The sequence below is a fragment of the Siphateles boraxobius genome, unplaced genomic scaffold, assembly GCF_051911475.1.
Source record: "Siphateles boraxobius isolate OS27281-9 unplaced genomic scaffold, OSU_SipBor_1 22, whole genome shotgun sequence".
NCBI classification, from domain to species: Eukaryota; Metazoa; Chordata; class Actinopteri; order Cypriniformes; family Leuciscidae; genus Siphateles; species Siphateles boraxobius.
The window spans coordinates 14,564,232-14,585,770 of NW_027508833.1; the positions used below are offsets into that span (position 1 = coordinate 14,564,232).

The 21,539-nt window shown below is 42.3% G+C and overlaps 1 protein-coding gene across 1 annotated transcript in view; it reads right to left on the reverse strand.

Annotated features, from left to right (window-relative positions):
* Nucleotides 1-21,539, reverse strand: part of LOC143746699 (kinesin-like protein KIF6) — a 203,184-nt gene that overhangs the window by 179,951 nt on the left and 1,694 nt on the right. Inside the window, exons 2-5 of the mRNA XM_077238694.1 lie at nucleotides 10,512-10,618; nucleotides 7,887-7,961; nucleotides 1,332-1,479; nucleotides 1,050-1,159 (exon numbers count right to left, since the gene is read on the reverse strand). Coding sequence (XP_077094809.1) covers nucleotides 1,050-1,159; nucleotides 1,332-1,479; nucleotides 7,887-7,961; nucleotides 10,512-10,618 — 440 coding nt within the window. The remainder of the gene's footprint in view (nucleotides 1-1,049; nucleotides 1,160-1,331; nucleotides 1,480-7,886; nucleotides 7,962-10,511; nucleotides 10,619-21,539) is intronic.

The window sequence follows — 21,539 nt, forward strand, 5'->3', positions numbered from 1 at the left end:
CAATTTTCCATATTTATTGTATGTCATTATGTCAGTATCAGTATTTGCTTTCTACCATGCACAAATAAAATGTCACTGAACTTTTACTGTGTAATTGTAACAATAAGCACTCAAACACACCAAAACCAACAATTACTAAAAACACGAACAAAAACTGATTTTGAACGGGCATATCTGTTATTTGCATATCTCTCGAACCGTTAGTCCGATGCATTTCAAACTTGACAGGTGTTTTGCTACTGGCACAAGTAAGTGCAGTGCCGAGTTTGACGTTGTTTGGATTAGAAATGCAAAATATATCGTTAAATATATCAGTAAAAGAAGCACACATTGGCTTTTGCCGCTCTAGTCCCTGGCCACTCTGGCTCACACTGCACACTGAGTGGCCACTCCCCAAAATAAACATTCTGACATTAGAGGGTTGTGCTTTAAAAATATCTGAATATTATATCTTATTCACGACCATCATTTGTAGTAGCCTATTCACAAACTGTTTGCTCACATGAGCTCACAAGAGCTCACATGAGGCTAAGTGATAAACTAAACAACATGAAAAAGTAAGCAAAGACAATGCAATGAAAAAAAATCAAGACACAAGGGATTCAATGTCTGTTAATCAATGAAGACAAAAACAAATCAGAGATGAATACCAAATCAATCAATATATTTGAACTTTTTCTTTTCTTTTTGACACTAACATGAAATCAATAAAAAATTGCTCAGTTAGCCGTTTGGACGTTTTAATTTATACTGTTAACATCTTTTCTTTTCTTCTTCACAGAAATATGAACAAAGATATGGATGAATAAACAGAGAGGTAACAGCAAAAAGAGAGAGAAAAAGTGAGAAGCAATACTGCTAGTAACAGTGACAGTGGATTTAAAGTGTCATTAATCTAAGTTCAGCTTGTGTGCTCAGAAGTGGGCAATGTCTATTTTCAAAGTAGTTTGAACCATATCATGATAGATCAGAACTGATATAATGAAGTGTTAAGTTAATCTACAATTATGAGAATTGAAAATGAACAAAGGTCAAAAACAGAGACTGACGGTAAGTCCTCCAGACGAGATGCTTCATGTTGGGGATTCAGCAGATCATAGCCGGCCTCATTGTAGATTTCCAGGTAAGAAATGTGGGTTGTATAGACCATACTGCTGTCCTGCAAACAGATATACAACTATTTTAATAATTACATCAAAACAGACCAATTATAAACTAAAAACTAAAATATTACTACCAGTTGGAATAACAGAATGCTTTGCGTAAATATTTGCCAGCCTTCACCATTTAAATCCATGGTTCCAGAATGACATATGCAAATTCGTACTGACCTTGCTGATATGATGATAAAGGTAAGAAAGAGTTCTAGGAATGATCCCTCTGTCATTATAATGCTCTGCACCTCCAGTGATTGTAAAGGTCTTCCCACTTCCGGTCTGGCCATAGGCAAAGATGGTGCCATTATAACCTGCCAGCACACTATCAAAAAATGCAAGGTTCTCATGACAGGTTTCTAAAAATAGCTACAAAACTTTTTAAAGCTGTGACATTCTCAGGAAACTATTGTTAACTGTAATATTTGTGTGTTATGTTTAACTATGAATATGTGTAATACAAAAGAGCTCTTTAAATAGTTTTAAATTTGCATATGTACCTATTCATCACAATTACATTTGAATCCTTTATGAAATATTTTTTTAATCAATTGTGTAATTAAAAAAATCATGTTTTTCATGTTTCAATATTTTTTCTGAAATGCTTTGGCTCATAAAGCATTTTGCGACTTTAACGTATTTATGAAAAAAAATGAACAGGAAATATTGTTGTCACAGAGAACTAGAATACTGGAGTGTAGTGTGGCCAATATTATTTGCTGGTTAAGGACATTTTTGCAGTGATTCTGAACACTGTTACATTTAAACCCCAAAACATTTTGCAAACGTCATGCTTTTTTGTTTTCAACAACAAAACAGAGTGATAATACCAGAGTTTACTACTTCCATTACTGTACTCCAACAATGTACACCCCTCATGCTTTGACCTTAAAATGATGGGATCTGAATAATCTTTGTGTTTTGGGCATGCATGCCATTATTTTTGGGTAAAATTACACAGTACTTTGGTGGAAAGATCATATGACCATGAGTCATATCTACTGTAGGGAATAGAATACCAAAAAGTAAATTTTTCCTTGGGTCAATAAGCACCAGAACCATGGGAGCAAATTACATTACAAGTTAGATTACGTACAAAACCCAGAGATGTTCCATTTACAAGGGAACTGAATGCTCCATCATGTTGTTGAAGCTATGGGAAGGCTGGTACCCATGCAACCGTACTGTAAAGATGCCTGCCAAAGAAGACTGTGAATGTTGCCCTAGGACAGACCTTGTGAGCAATAAAAGTGAATCAACCCAAAAGGACTTGTAAGCCTGAGGTTGAGTTTACAAGTTTCAAGTTTCTGGGTCAAGCACACACATTTTCACTTCACTCCCAATGCATATTTTATGACTACTATTCAGGGTTTAACGAGATAATTAAAATATGTTTTGAGCAAATTTGTGTGTAGGCATAATTTTAGGCCTAATTTCGGTTCGCTTTTCAAGCGTCAGTGGAAACTGAAGCGTGAGAAGATGGATAAACGATTGTTTGTCTGAGTATATGGCAAGTCAGTCTTTTCTGGAGCTTTTTATTTGCGTGTCTGCTATTTCACTAATGGTTTGACCTTGGAACATGAAACTTTTCACACTTTTGTTTAGTCCTGAGCAAACGGTTTACTCTTTTGTCAATGCTTTACGCAGTAACATTGATGTTTCATGTTATAGGCAAAAGTTACTATACATTATTCTTACAACCTGCATTGGAAACAGTAATATGTAAATCGTATACACACAGTACTAGTCAAAAGATTGGAAACACTACTATTTTTAATGTTTTTCAAAAAACCTCTTATGCTTATCAAGCCTGCATTTATTTATTCAAAAATACGGAAAAAAATGTAGTATTGTGAAATATTATAAAAATTTTAAATAGTGTTTATTTTATTTTAATATACTTTAAAATATAATTTATTTCTGTGATGCAAAGCTGAATTTTCATCAGCCATTACTCCAGTCTTCAGTGTCACATGATCCTTCAAAAATCATTATAATATGTTGATTTATTATCAATGTTGGAATCTTTGACTGTGATATAAGCTGTGATACTTTTTTAGGTTCTTTGGTGAATAAAAAGTTTTAAAAAAGTAAAAAAAAGAATAGCATTTATTTAAACTAGAATTTTTTTTATTTTTTTTTACAGTACAACAATATACAGTTGTGGTCAGAATTATTAGCACCCTTGGTAGATATGAACAAAGAAGGCTGTAAAAATAAATATGCATTGTTATTCCTTTTGATATTTTATTTAAAAAAAATAAAATAAAAAAAATCGAACCTTTCATAATGTGGGAAAAATCTCTTTATGAAATAAATGTTTTTCTCCAAAACACGTTGGCCACAATTATTGGCACCCCTAGAATTTTTTAATTAAGTAAATTATATCTATTTACATTTTAGCACAGGGTGACTAGGGACATGAAATTGTCCAGCCATGACTTTTTGTTTCACAGGAGTTTATACTCCTGTAAATATGATTAATTATAAATATGAAAAAAGGCCAAAATAATTCATCACAATGAGTAAAACCAAACAATATAAATCTGATGTGCAGGAAATTACTTTTTTTTACATTTATTTTTTTATTTTTATATTTTTAAACAGAAAAAGATTAAAGACAATCGGGCCTGACTCAGTATAAAACTGATTTTCAGCAGGTTCCTGTTCTGCAGAACATAAACACCTCATACACAACACAACTCCTAGACAAAACAGCAACAAATACACAAACCAAGAGAATAAGCATCAGAGGGAGGCCATGAAGCCATCTCATTGGTCACAGATACCTATCCATTAGATGGCGAGTAAATGTTATTTTAAATAGTCTTATTGGTGTTATAGTTCTGATGTGCTGTGGAGTCTCATTTCAGGCTTTAGTGAGCACATGAAAAATAGATCTCTGTCCATAGCAGTTCCTAAAAGCCGGTATAGGCAAAGGTCCATTTGTAACAGATCTCGTAGTACGCTCGAGCCTTGAGCTGAGTTTTGGAACCAACGCAGTCAATGCTGCTGAAGTGTGTCCATTTAAGATTTGATAATACAAGTTTATCCCATGGCTTATTTTATAGTTCTGAAATGTCAAGGCATTACAAAAAGATGCAATACAGTGGGTCCAGCCTGGAAGCCTGTTGTGGATCTTATAGGCTCTATTATAAGCCGTTTCTCAATGTCAAGGATACTTCCTTGGCAGGATTGATCCTTCCAAGTCATTTCCTTCAGAGTCTAGGCGAGGCTCCTCTTTAGCATTCGGAGAACACGTAAATGGAACAGGCTAGCAAAGCTACTTTGTACAACTTAACTAGTTATTTATAAAAGAAATGCCGGTGATGGCAACCAAGCTAAATGAAAGGTCCGGTTCAGTTAGCCATCAATAACGTAATTTGTATATATTTGTATAATTTGTAATATCAATACGGTAGTAATTTGTACTGGCACTTAAACGTTAAACTTTACTTATATGTACAACGGTTATAACAAATGTATGGTAACTTACATGTACAAGCATAGTGCCCCGTTATTGCTCCGACTCCGCTAACGTCTGACATCTTTTATTTTTTGAACAAGATAGCAAAGCTGGCGCATAGGATTGTGGGTGATTTGAGAGCGCGAAGGCTACACATATGCATCCTTTCCTGTGTATGGGATATTTTTCGAACGGAGGACTCAGTCCTTGGTTGAAATTCTGAGGATCCTCGACATTGGAACAGTCCTTCGACGGATGTCGATGACGTAGCATCCTCGAAATAACGGCTTCCGAGGATCCTTCCTTGACATTGAGAAACACCTATAGAGTCTTGTTACAGGTTCAAGGATCTCATTTGTTGTGAGTGACCAAACAGGTAAACAAAACGACAGAGTGGACATAATGATGGCATGAAGATATGTTTTAGAAACAGAAAGCAACAAATATGGTCTAATTTTACTATAAACAAATAACTTTTGGTTTAACTTTCTGGTTAAGATTTGGACATGGTCACGATAAGTAAGATGTGAGTCAAGAGAGACTCCCAGATACTTATACGTGGATACGATTGAAAGCTTTTGATTAAAAAAGGTGATGGGATTGGATGTAGATAGCGGTCTCCTAGATGAATAAAAATACATACCTATTTACATGAATACATGAATAAAAATACGTACTCTTGTTTGGTTTTGACTGTTGAGCTTCACAAAATAGAAAGTGGCAGAAAATAGAAAATAGCTAAAGCATTGAAAATTCCCCATTTCCAACTTCCAATCAACTAAAGATGTTACAAATCGTACCAGCTTCTATGGTCATATGAAAAATAAAATAAATAAAAAATAAATAAAGATTTTGCATTTTGCAGTAAACCCACCAGGTGGCTTTGGTGCACAAAGGGATAAAAAGGTACCCCATGCCCACGGTTATACTGCTGGATCTTTAATGTTGTTGGGCCTATTTTTTTGCTGGAGGTCCTAGACATCCTGGATTATATCAAATACCAACAGATAAAAAAATCAAAACCTGACCACTTCTGCTAGAAATCTATCCCTCAAATCTATCCATGGGCCGTGGTTGTATCTTCCATCAGGACAATGATCCAAAGCAAACATCAAAATCAACATAAAAATGGGTCACTGAGCACAAAATGAAGCTTCTGCAATAGCCATCCAAGTCCCCTGACCTAAACCCTATAGAAAATGCTGAACTGAAGAGGACAAGCAACAACATGGACCTGGGAAACTGAAGGATCTGGAGAGATTCTGTATGGAGGAATGGTCTCTGATCTCTTGTCAGTTGTTCTCCAAACTCATCAGGCTCCGAAGCGAAAGACAACTAGTGCGTGCATCTACTTCCGTATTTATACCCGCATTGGCTCATTTTAACAGTACTCGAAGATGACGGGCTCCCTAAGAGTGATCCCAATCAGTCGACACATCGACTAAGGGAACTGTTAACTGCACTTTAAGGCTGTGTGTCCACCAAAGCGTTTTTAGCCAGCTGAAAACAAGCAGTGAATATCCGCAGCACAGTTTACTTGTAACTGATTTCATAGATAATTTGTTGCATACTAAAAATTTATTTTTCATCTATTTTGTTCGGTTAGCTCTGCTGGTTGATGCCGTTGTTCAGAAAGAATGTTGTGACAGTTGGTCGGTGTGGTATAAGTTCCGCCCCTCCTCCACTGTGATTGGACGGCTGTGTAAAAAGTGACAGTGATGAGCGCAGCGTTTTACCCAAAGTTGAAAAATTTTCAACTCTCGGCGACCAGTAAAAAACGCCGAACGGTCAGCGCTTGAGCGTTAAATACACGCTCAGCGCCTCGTTATGCTCGTGGCGTTCTAAGAACGCGGCGCTCCCATTGAAAACAATTAGAATTTTACACCAAGTGCGTGAAAAAACGATTTGGTCGACACACGGCCTAAAGGTTCTTAAATATTGACATTTCAGGTAATTTTCTGTTTTTTTCCTTAAAAATACGTTTTAAAAGTCAGAGCATGTTGTTTTTCATTTCTTTTGCCAAAACAAATAACAAAAGTATGATATTTTTAATTTTTTTTATGACAAAGGCAATCTATGTACAGTTTAACTACTGTATGTACAGTTGCCCTGTAAATGCAATGAATTTCTGTAGAAAAAACAGTCTAATATTGTAAAATACATATTACTGCAGGATACTGTATTTGGTAATAACAGTACTATACTGTAAATGTTGTTTACAGTAGTAGTCCTGTAAAAATACAGTAAGTGACTGGCAAACCAGCTGCCAGTATTTTACTGTAAATTTACATCGAAAAGTTTCCTGTAAAACCTTATGACATCTTCTGTGTGGGGAGGACCAGCCTGCTGCAGCACAAACATCTTGCAAAGGTGCACCCTTAGATAGCGCCTTAAGGCTGATTTATACTTTTGCGTCAGACCTACGCCGGGGCCTCTATGCCGTAGGCAACGCGTTGGTTTTCATTTATACTTCTGCGTCGTTGTCCGCATTGACGCGTAATTACACATGCAAAGGGAGCATGTGAAACCCGAGGGAGGGGTTCTAGCAGACCAATCACAGCGCTTGCGTCCGCGTAGAATTGACTCTGTTCAGTGGTAAGGGAACAAGACATGTAACAGCTATAACAGCTTAGCTTCATTAATCATTTTCATCTCAACTCACATCCTGTCACTGTGTGGTCCACATTCAGGCCAAACAACTATCATACCTCAGAGTTCATTGTGGAATGGGTTTTAACTTAAAAGGAAGCTTAAAATTAAAGTTTATGTGCGACATCAGAGAGATTAGACCCTATGTTTACTGAGGGAAATGGAGGATGTTCTAACCTGAAATGATATCATGATTTTACAGTGCAGATGATTTCTAAATTTCTAAAGTTCTAACTTTGTAGGTCTCACTAGACAGCTGAAGTATATCCGGGCCTCTAAATGATTTTATGTCAGTATCTTAAATTGCCTCAAAAAGATAGTTTAACACTCAAGCCACACATACAAGCTTTATTGTATAGATAACAACATACATGTCAGTGATCCTTACTTTAGTCACAAGTTATTTTTACTAGATGTACATAGGTGTCCTAAAGATGTAGTTCAGTACCTTAACTACTGGCATGTTTCATCACATTTGTGTCCAAAAACTTTTTATAAATTGTTTTTGATAGTATACATATCTATTGTTTTCTCATTTAAAAACATGTTTGTGAATTGTTATGCTTTAAAAGCAATGCTTCATCAACTTTTCAGAGAATAAAAAAAAGTCAACTCACTTATCAGCAACAGGCTTTGCAATGGTCTCAAAGATTTCCTCTTGATTAGCTGTTTGGTCAAAAACCTTGTGAAACCTAAAAAATGGGAAATGTGGTAGTGGAAATGGATTGTTTAAAAATGAATAAATCAAAATTTTGTTTTTAAAGTATTTTCAAGTATGTTCACAGTAGGGGTGGATAATATATATAGCGATATAGCCACAAAATTATATCACAATATTTCAAGAATATTTGCGTGATATTTTAGTGATATTTATTATGTTAATGTAGACAATTTTTATTACATTTATCTCACCTAAATGTTTGCTCACTCATTGCATTTTTACAATAGGGCTTGATTTCAATCTTCAAATTACATTGAAAAAGTAGCAAACATTCATACAAAATAATAAAGATGCAAATAAAGAGAAATAAAGAGAAGAGTTTTTGGGTAGGTCTAACACTAGTATTCAGAAATACTACAGAAACTGAATAAAGTAATCAAATGTAAAATAACACTGATAGTCTTTTAGTCCTGAGTCCTGACTAAATTAAATACATAGGCTATTAATTCTGATTCCTTACAATTAAAGCTATCTTTTGTTTTGACGACAGACACATATGGCTGTTTACACTTTTGCTGTCACTGGTGCACGGATCCATTACTGTTTTCATATACAGTCTGTCACACTGTCACATGTGTTTTATGCTTATTTAAGATGTAACCGACTGTGTTTACGAGTATACTAACCAAGACTGGAATTTTGACACAATTTTGCGTGTTTTTTCCCCCGTTAAAGCAATATAATCCGCGAAAAATTATGGCCACCCAGCGGTGCTACAGCAGTTGTGGCGACAGGATGTGGCATCTCGTTTCCCTCTTTCAGGGAACTAATAGGAGAGGAATCTCTACCAAAACGCCAGAGCTGCTGCCCCTTCCAGCGCACTGCGTAAGCCTCCTGATCCCTCCAGCCTACTAGGCTGTCGATGGGACAGGGCTTGCACGGAGAATGTCAATCACTGCATTTCCGCATGACCCACTCAGTGAGACTATTGGATAACACTGAGAAAGCGTGCCCTTTCCACTGGAAAAGGAAGCCACATCCTACCTACAGGGAGTTATGTGGAGTTTTACTTAAACTACATATGTAATGTTTCGGGGACAGTTCCAGCCTGGGCGATGGCATCCATTATCCAATCCTCTGCTTGGAGACAGCCTTTCCCTTCTGCTGGCCTCCGAAACAGATAAAGAGCTTCATATCGGCTAGAGGGACCAGCTCGATCACGTACTTTGCGATTCGGGGGTTGGTGGGCGGGTGAACTGAATCACATAGCCGAGCCTGATGGTCTGAATTAGCCAGTGAGACGGACTGGAGAGTGCTTGCCAGGCTCGCAGAGACCGAGCAAGCGGGACCAAAGGGACACGCTGAGTACACACCACAGTGGGTGCATGACTCATCCACGAAAGCCACCTCAGCATCTTTAGTGCCCAGACACGCGAGGCAACGATCGTGACCATCCGCTGGCGCCAGGTAATGATCGCATCCAGAAACACATGTGTGGAAAATCATCTTTAAAAAGACACGCGGAACTGCTCTCTCTTGGTGCAGAAGCACACAGGGGAAAATACCGCGGCAACACTGACGTTAAAGTCAGTTGAACTCATTGAAGGTGCAGCTCTAGCCAGCTGTTATAACAGCTTTTTAGTGCTCTGAAAAAGCATTCCGTCACCAGCTGTAAGAAAAGCCTTTTAGCACTCACTGAAGGCACGCACACACACACAGATAAACGAGGGCTCGATCACCGCTGAAGTGCCGTCACACCGACACCAATAGAGAAAGCTTCTTCCTTGAAGAACTGACTCTAAAAAACACTGCTTGTAAATTCGAGACAGGAACAAATGAACAGCTCGGCTCCAAAGCGAAGAGCTGAAGATGTGATGCACCTGCTGCGAGGCGGAGCAGCTGATGCAATCATCACATGCATTATCAATGTGCATTTGCTCGTTTAGTTACACCTGAAGTAGATTGGACTCTCTAGCGTGATTCCTATTCGTCGGTTAGTCCAACGTGGCGTCGAACGTGACCAACTGAAAGGGAACTATATATGCCTAATCTGCTCTAAATCCATTTAACATGTTTTAAAACATCAGTTTTATCCAGCAATTTCTTTATTTCATTTTTTTTTAAATAAAAGTTACTCCATCCTTAAAAAAGAGATGTCTCAAGAGAAATAGGATAAATTGAGAATCTGCTTGCGATGCCTTAATTGGAGGAGGTCTTTAAGATGACTTTAACTTCCTTTGATGCTGGCACTTAAAATTGTGAACTTGAGATTTACCCTGACCAGATGACAGACCATAGCGACTCTCTGCTATACAGTGCAGTGACAACTGGAGAAATTTGCATGTTTCACAATCCTACTGTTTAACTGGTACAATAAATGGAAATGAAGTAGACTAAACTTACTGATGTTTGCAAATCATTTTAATAATTAAATAATAAAAAGAAAGTTTCAGAGAAAGAACAACTTTCATGTTTCTAAAAACTTTCATTAAGCTTGCAGGGATATTAAGATCATGTTTGTGAAATCAACACTATAATTCCTTAAAATTAAATCTCTCTCCTTCATTTTTCTACACGTCACCTGAAATTGTAGTTTTCCCTCTTATTGTTGATAAAACCATCCGCCAAGTCTCTGGGAACCACAAACTCCAAACTACTGCCCTGCTCCTCGCAGTCCACAAAGTACCCCTGCAAAGAGGATGCTTAAGCATGAGTACACATAATCTAGACTTGCTGGTGCAGACATATTTTCTGATTTATATATTCTAATCATATTGCAGACATGCTAAGATAAATTAATATATATATATATATATATATATATATATATATATATATATATATATATATTCACACACACACACACACACACACACACACACACACACACACACACACACACACACACACACACACACACACATTACTCCCAACAGCCATAGCCTACAGAAGTAAATAAAAGACAATCTGGTTTCAATCACATCGATATTGAGACTTAAGAACAGAGTAGCATGAACACAAACCCTCAATATCTAATTCTATAATATATAATTTGTAGGTGTAACGCCGAGCGCTCTCAGAGATGAGTGATAGGAGAACTTTAATAAAATAATAACAACCAAAATAAACACGAGTAAAACCAGGGGCCTGTACCATGATGGTAGTTGAACAAACTCAGGGTTGCAGGATTAGTTTCGAGTTGACAAAACCAAACCAATCCAACCAGGCTTTGTTAGTACCATGATGCCGATCATCAACTTTCTCTCTCAAATAGGCTTTGATCCTGGGTTTAGGAGTTTAGGTGTGACATCAGTAGCGAAAAGCCAATCACATGCTGAGAAAGAGGAAAACGACTCGGTTACGTATGTAACCCTCGTTCCCTGAGTACAGGGAACGGAGACGTGTCGTCGGGGGAGTTCCCTGACGAATTGGGATCACGCTAGGGAGACCAATTGCCTTCGAGTGAATTAAAACGAGCCAATGAAAATTGGCATGCAAGATTTGCATTCCGCGACCCGCCTACCAGCGCGGGTATAAAAGGCGGAAGTAAACATTGCGCAATGCTTTTCGCTGAGGAGCCGAACGGTGTCCAGTCCTCCGCGAAGGTACAGCAACATGGCGAAGGGACGACACGTCTCCGTTCCATGTACTCAGGGAACGAGGGTTACATACGTAACCGAGACGTTCCCTTTCGTCCTGGGAACTCCGACGTGTCGTCGGGGAGTTCCCTGACGAATTGGGATCCCTAATAAAATGCCATGGTGCTGGCCCCTTCCAGCGCCCGGCAAAGCTTCCCTGCAGCAGTTTCTTGAAATAAGTTGCGGGAGCTAGCACGGGAAACACACTGCTTTTCCGCGAGACCCGCACAGTGGATATTGGATAACACTGGGAAAGCGTTCCCTCAAGAGAGGAGGGAACGCTGCGGAAGCCCCAGCCTGACTGAGGAAGGCCAGGAATACACATATGTACTAGCCCGAAGGAATAGTGAAACATATGGCAGTCCCTGAGGTAGTCCCAATCCAAGGGAAGTGGGAGCGTACTCAACAGGGACGACGAACGAGTCCGTCAAGGGGAAGACACGGCTGAACTGCACGTGGCCTCATGGGTCACAAATAGAAACCACTGGAGCACCCAGTCTACTAGCAGCTCCTTACTAGAGGTAGCAGACCTGGTGCCGGGCGGTCCGCCACGCCCAGCACCGGAGGATTGAAGGAGGAACTCACGAGGCTCACCAACGTAGGGCGCCATACGGAGCAAAGAACGCACGTATCCGCTGTTTGAGGCGGAGTGGCGCAGCAAGCCGACACAACCTATTCCCTCGACCCACTGGCCGTAGCCAGAACTCGGGAGGAAACAGGTTCCACATGAAGGCTATAGAACCTAGCGAACGTGTTAGGTGTCGCCCAAATAGAAACCACTGGAGCACCCAGTCTACTAGCAGCTCCTTACTAGAGGTAGCAGACCTGGTGCCGGGCGGACCACCTAGAATCTCCGCGTCCCGTCCAGGGACCAGACATGGAGTTTCCAGAGGTCTGGACGCGGGTGCCATAGAGTGCCCCGTCTCTGAGGAAGAAGGTCCTTCCTCAAAGGAATCGGCCAGGGAGGGGCTGTCGCGAGGAGCATGAGTTCGGTGAACCAAGTTCTGGTGGGCCAATACGGCGCCACAAGAAGGACCTGCTCCTCGTCCTCCCAGACCTTGCACAGAGTCTGTGCAAGAAGGCTCACTGTGGGAAACGCATACTTGCGCAGGTCCCGGGGCCAGCTGTGAGCCAGGGCGTCCGTGCCGAGGGTCCCTTCGGACAGGGAGTAAAACCACTGGCAATGGGTCGTGTCCGGAGAGGCAAACAGGTCTACCTGTGCGACTCCGAAGACACTCCAAATCAGCTGGACCGACTGGGGATGGAGTCGCCACTCTCCTGGCAGGGGAGGCAGCCGTGAGAGCTCGTCTGCCACACGGTTGAGCTCCCCTGGAATGTGAATGGCACGAACGACCTCAGATGCTTCTGACTCCATAGGAGGAGGTGGGAGGCGAGTCGCGACAAACGACAGGAGCGTAGACCACCTTGATGGTTGATGTACGCAACGGTCGCAGTGCTGTCGGTACGGACCAGTACGTGCTGGTGTCTGAGAACCCCTCTGAGGCGACGCAAAGCTAAGCGTACTGCTTGCAACTCTAGGCAGTTGATATGCCAATGCAGTTGAGGCCCCCGTCCACAGACCTGAAACTGCATGCCCGTTGTACGTGGCCCCCCACCCGGTGGCAGAGGCATCTGTGAAAACCACAGCATGCCTGGAAACCTGGACTAAGGGCACTCCGGCCCGTAGAAACACAGGATCCGACCACGGGGAGAAGGTTTGGCGGCAGTGCGGGGTCACTTTGACCCGGAACGTGCCGCTGTGCCACGCCCACCTCGGGACTCGATCATGAAGCCAGCGCTGAAGCGGTCTCATATGTAACAGACCGAGCGGCGTTACTGCGGCTGCCATATGCCCCAGGAGCCTCTGAAATTGCTTCAGTGGAACCGCTGTCCTGCCTCGAAAAGACCTGAGGCAGGTGAGCACTGACTGGACGCGTTCCTCTGTGAGGTGCGCAGTCCGGGCGACCGAGTCCAGCTCCATACCGAGATAAGAGATCCTCTGCACAGGGCAAAGTTTGCTCTTGTCCCAGTTGACCTGAAGCCCCAACCGGCTGAGGTGCCGAAGCACCATGTCCCTGTGATCGCAAAATACATCTCGCGAGTGAGCTAAAATGAGCCAGTCGTCGAGGTAGTTGAGGATGCGAACGCCTTGTTCGCTCATGGGAACAATGGCCGCCTCCGCGACTTTCGTGAAGACGCGGGGTGACAGGGCCAGCCCGAAGGGTAGGACCTTGTACTGATACGCTCGACCGTCGAAAGCAAACCGAAGAAAAGGTCTGTGTCGAGGGAGAATCGAGACGTGAAAGTACGCATTCTTCAGGTCGATCGCTGCAAACCAATCCTGGGGACGGATGCATTCGAAAATGTGCTTCTGCGTAAGCATTTTGAACGGGAGTTTGTGCAGGGCCCGATTCAAAATACGCAGGTCCAGGATTGGCCGTAACCCACCGCCTTTCTTGGGTACAATGAAGTAAGGGCTGTAAAACCCAGACCTCATATCGGCAGGAGGGACCGGCTCGATCGCGTCCTTCGCCAGCAGGACATCGATCTCTTTCCTCAAGACAGGGGCGTCCACCGACCGCACACGGGTGAAGTGGACGCCCCTGAACCTGGGAGGCCGGCTTGCAAACTAAATTGCATAGCCGAACCGGACGGTGCGGATGAGCCATCGGGACGGACCCGGAAGCGCTCTAGCCAGGCTTCCAGATAGTGTCGCAATGAACCCACCCGAACCACCGGCGTACCCGCGGAGGGGCAGCGAGTTGGAAGACAGGGACCCGGCTCTGGTGGCGTTGTAGCGACCGAGAGCGGGGGTCTGGGTGCGCCTGACACCAACCTGCTTCCACCGAGGGGCAGATGGCAGAGAAGGCTCGTGGGCGTTCTGCTGCGGACTGCCCGGTGGCGAGGGGAGGGGGAGAGACGAGGAACGAGGCCCTGACTCCTCGTATGCTGGTCTCTGCACCTCCGGGCCCAGCTGCAGACCGGAGCGACGCAGCCGAGGCTACGTCACTGCTATCTGCAAGCTGGGGAGAGGGGAACGGGAGAGGTGCAGCTGTGCGCACTCAACCGTTTACCAGCTGTGAAAACAGCTTTTGAATCAACAGCATATAGACGCAGCCGGCAGACAGGAAACTGCGCGGTCGCTGACACGCCATCTCACCAACACAGAGAGATTCCCTCCCGAAACAGCAGACTCGTAGCCGTAAGAAAAATACAATCTTAAAGCTCACTCACTCAGAGAGGACACAATCGGTCGGCTCCGAAGCTAAAAGCATTGCGCAATGTTTACTTCCGCCTTTTATACCCGCGCTGGTAGGCGGGTCGCGGAATGCAAATCTTGCATGCCAATTTTCATTGGCTCGTTTTAATTCACTCGAAGGCAATTGGTCTCCCTAGCGTGATCCCAATTCGTCAGGGAACTCCCCCGACGACACGTCGGAGTTCCCAGGACGAAAGGGAACTGCAATTCATTTCTCGTGAGAGAAGCAACGTGATTTACTTCTCTTTTCTGCAGAATATTACGAGATTGAAAAATATTAAGAATTTAAACAAATTTACACAGCAAGAAGAAAATAGCTGTCTATGAAAGAGGACAACTAAAAGAAAAAAGTCTTTCTATACCAGTGCAAGTTAAAGTTGTGAATTTAGTTTGAACAGTTGATAAAGGTATAGAGAGAATTGAACATTTAAGCTCACGTGTAGTCATTTTATAGCTTTATCTATTGATTCTAAAGCGTACTTATATTACCTTTATATATTTATTCATTTAAACTCTGCGTAATAATAATTGATACAATAAAATTGTACATGTGTGATCGATTAAGGGTGTAATAATAACATAAATAAAATCTATATCATACACAATTATTATTCTAAATAAGCATTACTAAAAGCCAGACGGTTTTGTCTTTAAAAATCATTTGCTATGTAGTGAACTTTAATTTGGAGTAGAAACAGGTAGAGTGACTATCACATCAGACATGTGTCACTTTGCTCACAGCTGATTGGTCCTCTGCCCTGGACCAGGTTAGCTGTGGAGCATAAGTTACTATGGCGATGAACACTGCTAAAAGCCAAACCACTTTCATGGTGCCTAAAACCCAGGGTTGGCGCAAACTAAGCTAAAACATTCCTGGCTAGCCACCTAAACCGGCTTCATGGTATAGGCCCCAGGGAGCAGAACTGAGAACATCAAAGAACTTCCAACAAAGGACAACACCAGACAAATAACATGAGAAACATTGAATTATAAAAAGGGTGATCGGCAAACAAGACAGACCTGAGAACAAACAGGAACTAATCAACAAGAAAAACTACAAAGGACTACAAAACATGGCGCAAAACAGGAAATAACATAAGTCCACAAGACAAGGGGTGCTTCTCAATACTCAAATTGATGCTTCCTGGTTTCCTCGCTCCTCCGTCCTCTAGCCTGTGACCCGGAAATCAATCGAATTCAGCCATCTTATAGGACATCTCAATTCTCCACTAACTGCACCACGAGGAGGCGAGGAATAGGGAGTGAGGAAGCTTCCAAAGGATGAGTGAGGATGCACAGGTGTATCCTATGCGGAAGTCTTTCTTGTCGAGAAACCTGACTCGCAAATAAATTCTCCTCCCCCTTCACATATATCACAATAATTTAAATTTATGCTTTACCTTTGCAGTATAAATAAATCATATATTACACACATATCAACAGGGCATCTTCCTTTATCTTTATTATTTATTAAATAACCAAACTTGAACAACATAAGGGCAGATCCTTTGAGCACAGCTGATGACGCTTTGAAGTGACGCTCGAGAGATCAATAATATTGCAATATAAAAATAAGCTTTCCTTCAATTCCTCCGTCCTCGTTGTCTTTCCTTGCAGAAAGGAAACGAGGATGCACAAATAAGAAATGAGAAGCACCCAAAGGGAATTAAAGACAGGAATCAAGACAGTAGTGGTGTAACAATATATCGTGTCACAATATATCACAATACAAAAATGCAACAATATGTACCGTGGATAGTGACAATCTGTATTTATGTAGTTTACCCAAAATAAAACATAATGTGTGAGAAAAATTTCAAGTTTACTGAGTTTTAGTGTCAGTACTAGATTAAACTACTATATATAATGTTGAATATAATAATGCAATGGGGGAATATTTTTGGGTCCTGATAATGTCAAATGTCTTATGTTACCAGTATAAAGTGGCCTACATAATTGTAAATATATCTAGTCAGTGACAGAGTGCAAGCATATTCGTCTAAAATAATTCTGTATTTTCAGCTTCAGAATCCTGAAAATTTTTGTTCTGGTGTCACCATTGTTCTGTGCATTGGGTTACTAGCATCAAGTCCAAGCCTATTCAATTCCACCCCCAATGTAATTTAGCATTTAAATCAACAGTAATTTTTTTTGTAAAACTTTTACCATAGGCTATGTCTTTAAGAATCGCAATAATATTGTATCGTGAGTTCAGTATTGATATATATATATATATATATATATATATAGAACCGTGACATGAGTGTATCGTCACACCCCTAAAAATTTGTTCAAATCATCTCGGAAGAAGCTCCCAATCAACCTGAATTCACCCCTATGTAAAATGGAAATAGCACGGGCCATAAACAGACAGAAGTGCTATGTAAAATAGTTGCCATCTAGAGATCACAGATCTTGAGGGTTTGTGCTCACAGATGCTTTTGTTTTTAAGTAGCTTAATAATATCCAAGTGAATGAAACCAATTTCTTATTTATTTACTTCTGTAGGCAATGACTATATAGGCTAATAATCATATTAGTGGACTAATATGAATATTGCTGTACGTTTTATAAGAAAATATACCATTTTAGTCTTTCTACTTCAAAATTTCAAGTGATTTCAATGTGTACTTGCAGTTTGTTTATAATTATAAAAAAATTACTAGCAATTTCTGAGTGTAAATTTTTTTATAGTAAATCCTACACCACTTTATCAATGTATATAATTATAAGAAATGAGACATTAGACACTGCAGCACCAACATTCTAAAAGAAAACACATGCGTTTAGCCTAACTTAGATAGATAGGCCTATTGAAATCAAAATGTAAATAGCACGACTAGGCTATATGCAGATAGAAGTGCTATAAGAATTGCACAATAGTTGATGCATAGATGTTAAGATTATATGTGCAAAACTGACTACTGTGGGTGGGTCAAAGACGAAAAGGGGGTTTCAAGCATAAAAAAAATAAAAGTGTAAAACTGCTTTAAGTTTAGTCTTTTTCACATACATTAGAATATGTACTGTTTAAATTTATCTTTTTCTGAGGAAAAAAAAATACTACCATACATTTTTACTGTGATTTTACAGAAGACGACCACTAAAATGTCATTCAGTGTAACATTATTTTTATGCAAAAAAATCTTATCAGACATTTTTAGAAAAACTATAATTTGATAACATATTATAGGACTCTATTTAAAGATCACAGTGCAGCCACCCAATACTATAACTATATGTCATTTTAAATCTTTATCCTTCGCCAATACCCTTTAAACCATTAGGTTTTACCCATTTGTCAGCAAGAAGTTTTTGTAAGGAATTGAAAATCAATTAAAATATAATAAAATTTAGTAGGAACACATATTGTTTTACATATTTTAAAAAGTATAGCTCAGAATAAGTATTTTGTTTAATTTTTACATAAATATATCTGTTACACCAAATGTGTCACGGTATACTGATCCAATGTTTCCTTCTCGTCTCGTGTTTATGTTGTGGTATGAAAGCACGTGTGTAGTGGGCGTGATTGTGTTGTCATTCCTTGATCCGCTCCAGCTGATCATCATCATTCATCACCAGCTGCTGTTAATCTCCCTCACTGCTTAAATACTCACCGTCATCTCATTCCCTTTGTCAGATCGTTGTTTGATGTCCTGGGTGTTGGTGTTGAGTCTTGTTCCTGGTTTTCCCGTCATCGTGTTCCTGTGGATTGTCGTCTTGGTGTTGGATCGTTTCGTCTCGTCTTGGCACTTCACTGCACGAGGATTCACCGCACTCTGACCATCGAAGTCCCTGCGTTACCTGTCCACACCCGTGTCTATCCTGAGCCTGTTTACTGTTCCTTATTAAATTGTTGAGTACTGCATTTGCTTCCTGTTCTCCTTTACCGATCATGACAGAACGATCTGACCGTTCCAGGGAAGCAGCAGGAGAGACACCTACCTCGCTGGATGAGTTCGTCCACCACAGCGTCATAAGATTGGACTCTCACGAGAGGAACATCAACGACACGGGTCGTGCGATTCAAGCTTTGGTAACGCAGGTGTCCGAGCTCACCCAGCAGGTCCAACTTCTTCGTGCACCCACTGTGCCGCCCACACCAGCCGTTCCCCCCACACCACCGGATTTCCCCGCGCCATCTGAGCCACGCCTACCGGTTCCGGAACCCTATGCGGGTGAGTCAACTTACTGTCGTGCACTTCTGATAAGATGTTCCATGCATTTCGCACTACAGCCCAGAACGTTCCATAGCGAACAAGCCAAGGTGGCTTTTGTCATCACGTTACTGACCGGAAAGGCGGCGTTATGGGGAACGGCGGTGTGGGAGAATCAAGACCCTTGCTGCGCCTCGTTCCAAACTCTCTCCGCAGAGATGAGACGAGTTTTTGACAGAGCCGTCGCGGGGAGAGAGGCTGCCAGGGTGCTGGCCGACCTTCGTCAGGGGGAGAGGTCGGTCTCGGACTTTTCCATCGAGTTCCGAACCCTGGCGGCCGAATGTCATTGGAACGAGGAGGCGCAGTGGGACATGTTCCAGCACGGGTTGGCTGACCGCGTCCAACGAGAGATCTACGCCCTGGACCTACCCACGTCATTAAACGGTTTCATCGAGCTGGCACTACGGGTGGATGCGCGACTTTCGCAAGTCGGAGGCCGAGTGGCATCCAACCGTCCTCCTGGAGGGATTGAGGGACAACGGTCCAGCGGCGGGACGTGGTCAGCCCCGTCTTCGATCACGAACCCATGCAGGTGGGTCGAGCTCGGCTTTCCCGGGAGGAGAGGGAGAGCCGGAGGTCCCAGGGCCTTTGCCTATATTGTGGAGGTTCGGGACATTTCGCGTACAGCTGCCCGGTAAAAGGCCAAGCCCGATAGTAAGTATGAGGCTACTATCGGGTGGGATCTCCGCCGAGAAGACCTCATCCACATCTACACTCCTCCCGGTAAGACTAAGATGGTCAACTCACCAGCACGATTGTCAGGCACTTCTGGACTCTGGGGCTGAAGGTAATTTCATGGACAGTATGTTTGCACACAAGTTTCAAATTCCACTCAGACCACTCACTCAGAAGATTGCTGTACACGCACTAAATGGCCAAGAACTTCCCACCATCTCATTCACCACTGAAGATATCACCCTCATAACTTCTGGCAATCACACCGAGACTATTTTTTTTATATTCTGGATTCACCGTTGGCACCTGTCGTTCTTGGTCCCCCCTGGCTCTTCCGTCACAACCCCCGAGTGGACTGGCAGCACAAGGCTATACTGGAGTGGAGCAAGGAATGTCATAAGTCTTGTCTTGTGTCTGCGTGTCCGTCTGTGCCTGTTTTTGTGTTTCAGGAGGAAGCAGGGGATCTGTCTAACGTGCCTGAGGAGTATCATGACCTGAAGGAAGTGTTCAGTAAGTCTAGGGCTGCTTCTCTCCCTCCTCATCATCCCTATGACTGTGCTATAGAGTTAATGCCAGGTAAGTCTCCGCCTAAAGGCAAGTTATACTCTTTCTATTCCAGAAAGGGAGGCTATGGAGAAATATATTTCTGATTCTCTGGCAACCAAATTCATCCGGCCTTCCTCTTCACCAGCGGGGGCGGGGTTCTTTTTTGTGGGGAAGAAGGATGGATCTCTGCGACCTTGTATTGATTACCAAGGGTTGAATAACATCACGGTAAAGAATACTTATCCATTTTCGTTGATGTCTCCAGCCTTCGAGAGGTTGCAGGGAGCATCCATCTTCAAGAAATTGGACTTACGTAATGCTTATCATTTCGTCTGCATCAGGGAGGGGGATGAATGGAAGACTGCGTTCAATACCCCCAGGGGTCACTTTGAATATTTGGTCATGCTGTTCAGGCTGTCCAACTCCCCAGCAGTCTTCCAGGCACTTGTCAATGACGTGTTGCGAGACATGATAGATCAAATCATATATGTTTACCTGGACGACATATTGATATTTTCCTCGTCTCTCCAGGAACACGTGCAACACGTACGACAAGTGCTTCAGAGGTTGTTAGAGAATGGGCTTTTTGTCAAGGCGGAGAAATGCGAATTTCATGCACAGTCTGTTCCTTTTCTAGGACACATCATCTCGTCTGAGGGAATGCGTGTGGACCCTGACAAGGTTAAGGCTGTGGTAGAATGGCCAAGTCCAGATTCCCGTAAGGCCCTACAGAGGTTTCTGGGATTCGCCAATTTCTATCGGCGGTTCATTCGCAACTTCAGCCAGCTAGCCGCGCCTCTGACTGACTTGACCTCCCCCGGAACTCCGTTCAGGTGGTCAGACACAGCCGAGGCTGTGTTTGCTAACCTCAAGAGCCGCTTTGTTTCAGCTCCCATCCTCGTTGCCCCTGACTATTCACGGCAGTTCGTAGTGGAGGTCGATGCGTCAGAGGTGGGGGTAGGAGCAGTTCTGTCCCAGCGTTCTCCCACAGGCGATAAGATGCATCCTTGCGCGTTTTTTTCTCACCGTTTATCCCCAGCCGAACGCAATTACGACATTGGTAACAGGGAGTTGTTGGCAGTCAAGTTAGAGTTGGAAGAATGGCGACATTGGTTAGAGGATCGTCTGGACCGACCACAAGAACTTAGAGTACATCAGAACCGCCAAAAGACTGAACTCCAGGCAGGATCGGTGGGCACTTTTTTTCGGTCGTTTTGATTTTTCTCTCTCGTACCGCCTTTTTGTAACTACGAGTGTATTCGTATGAAAGA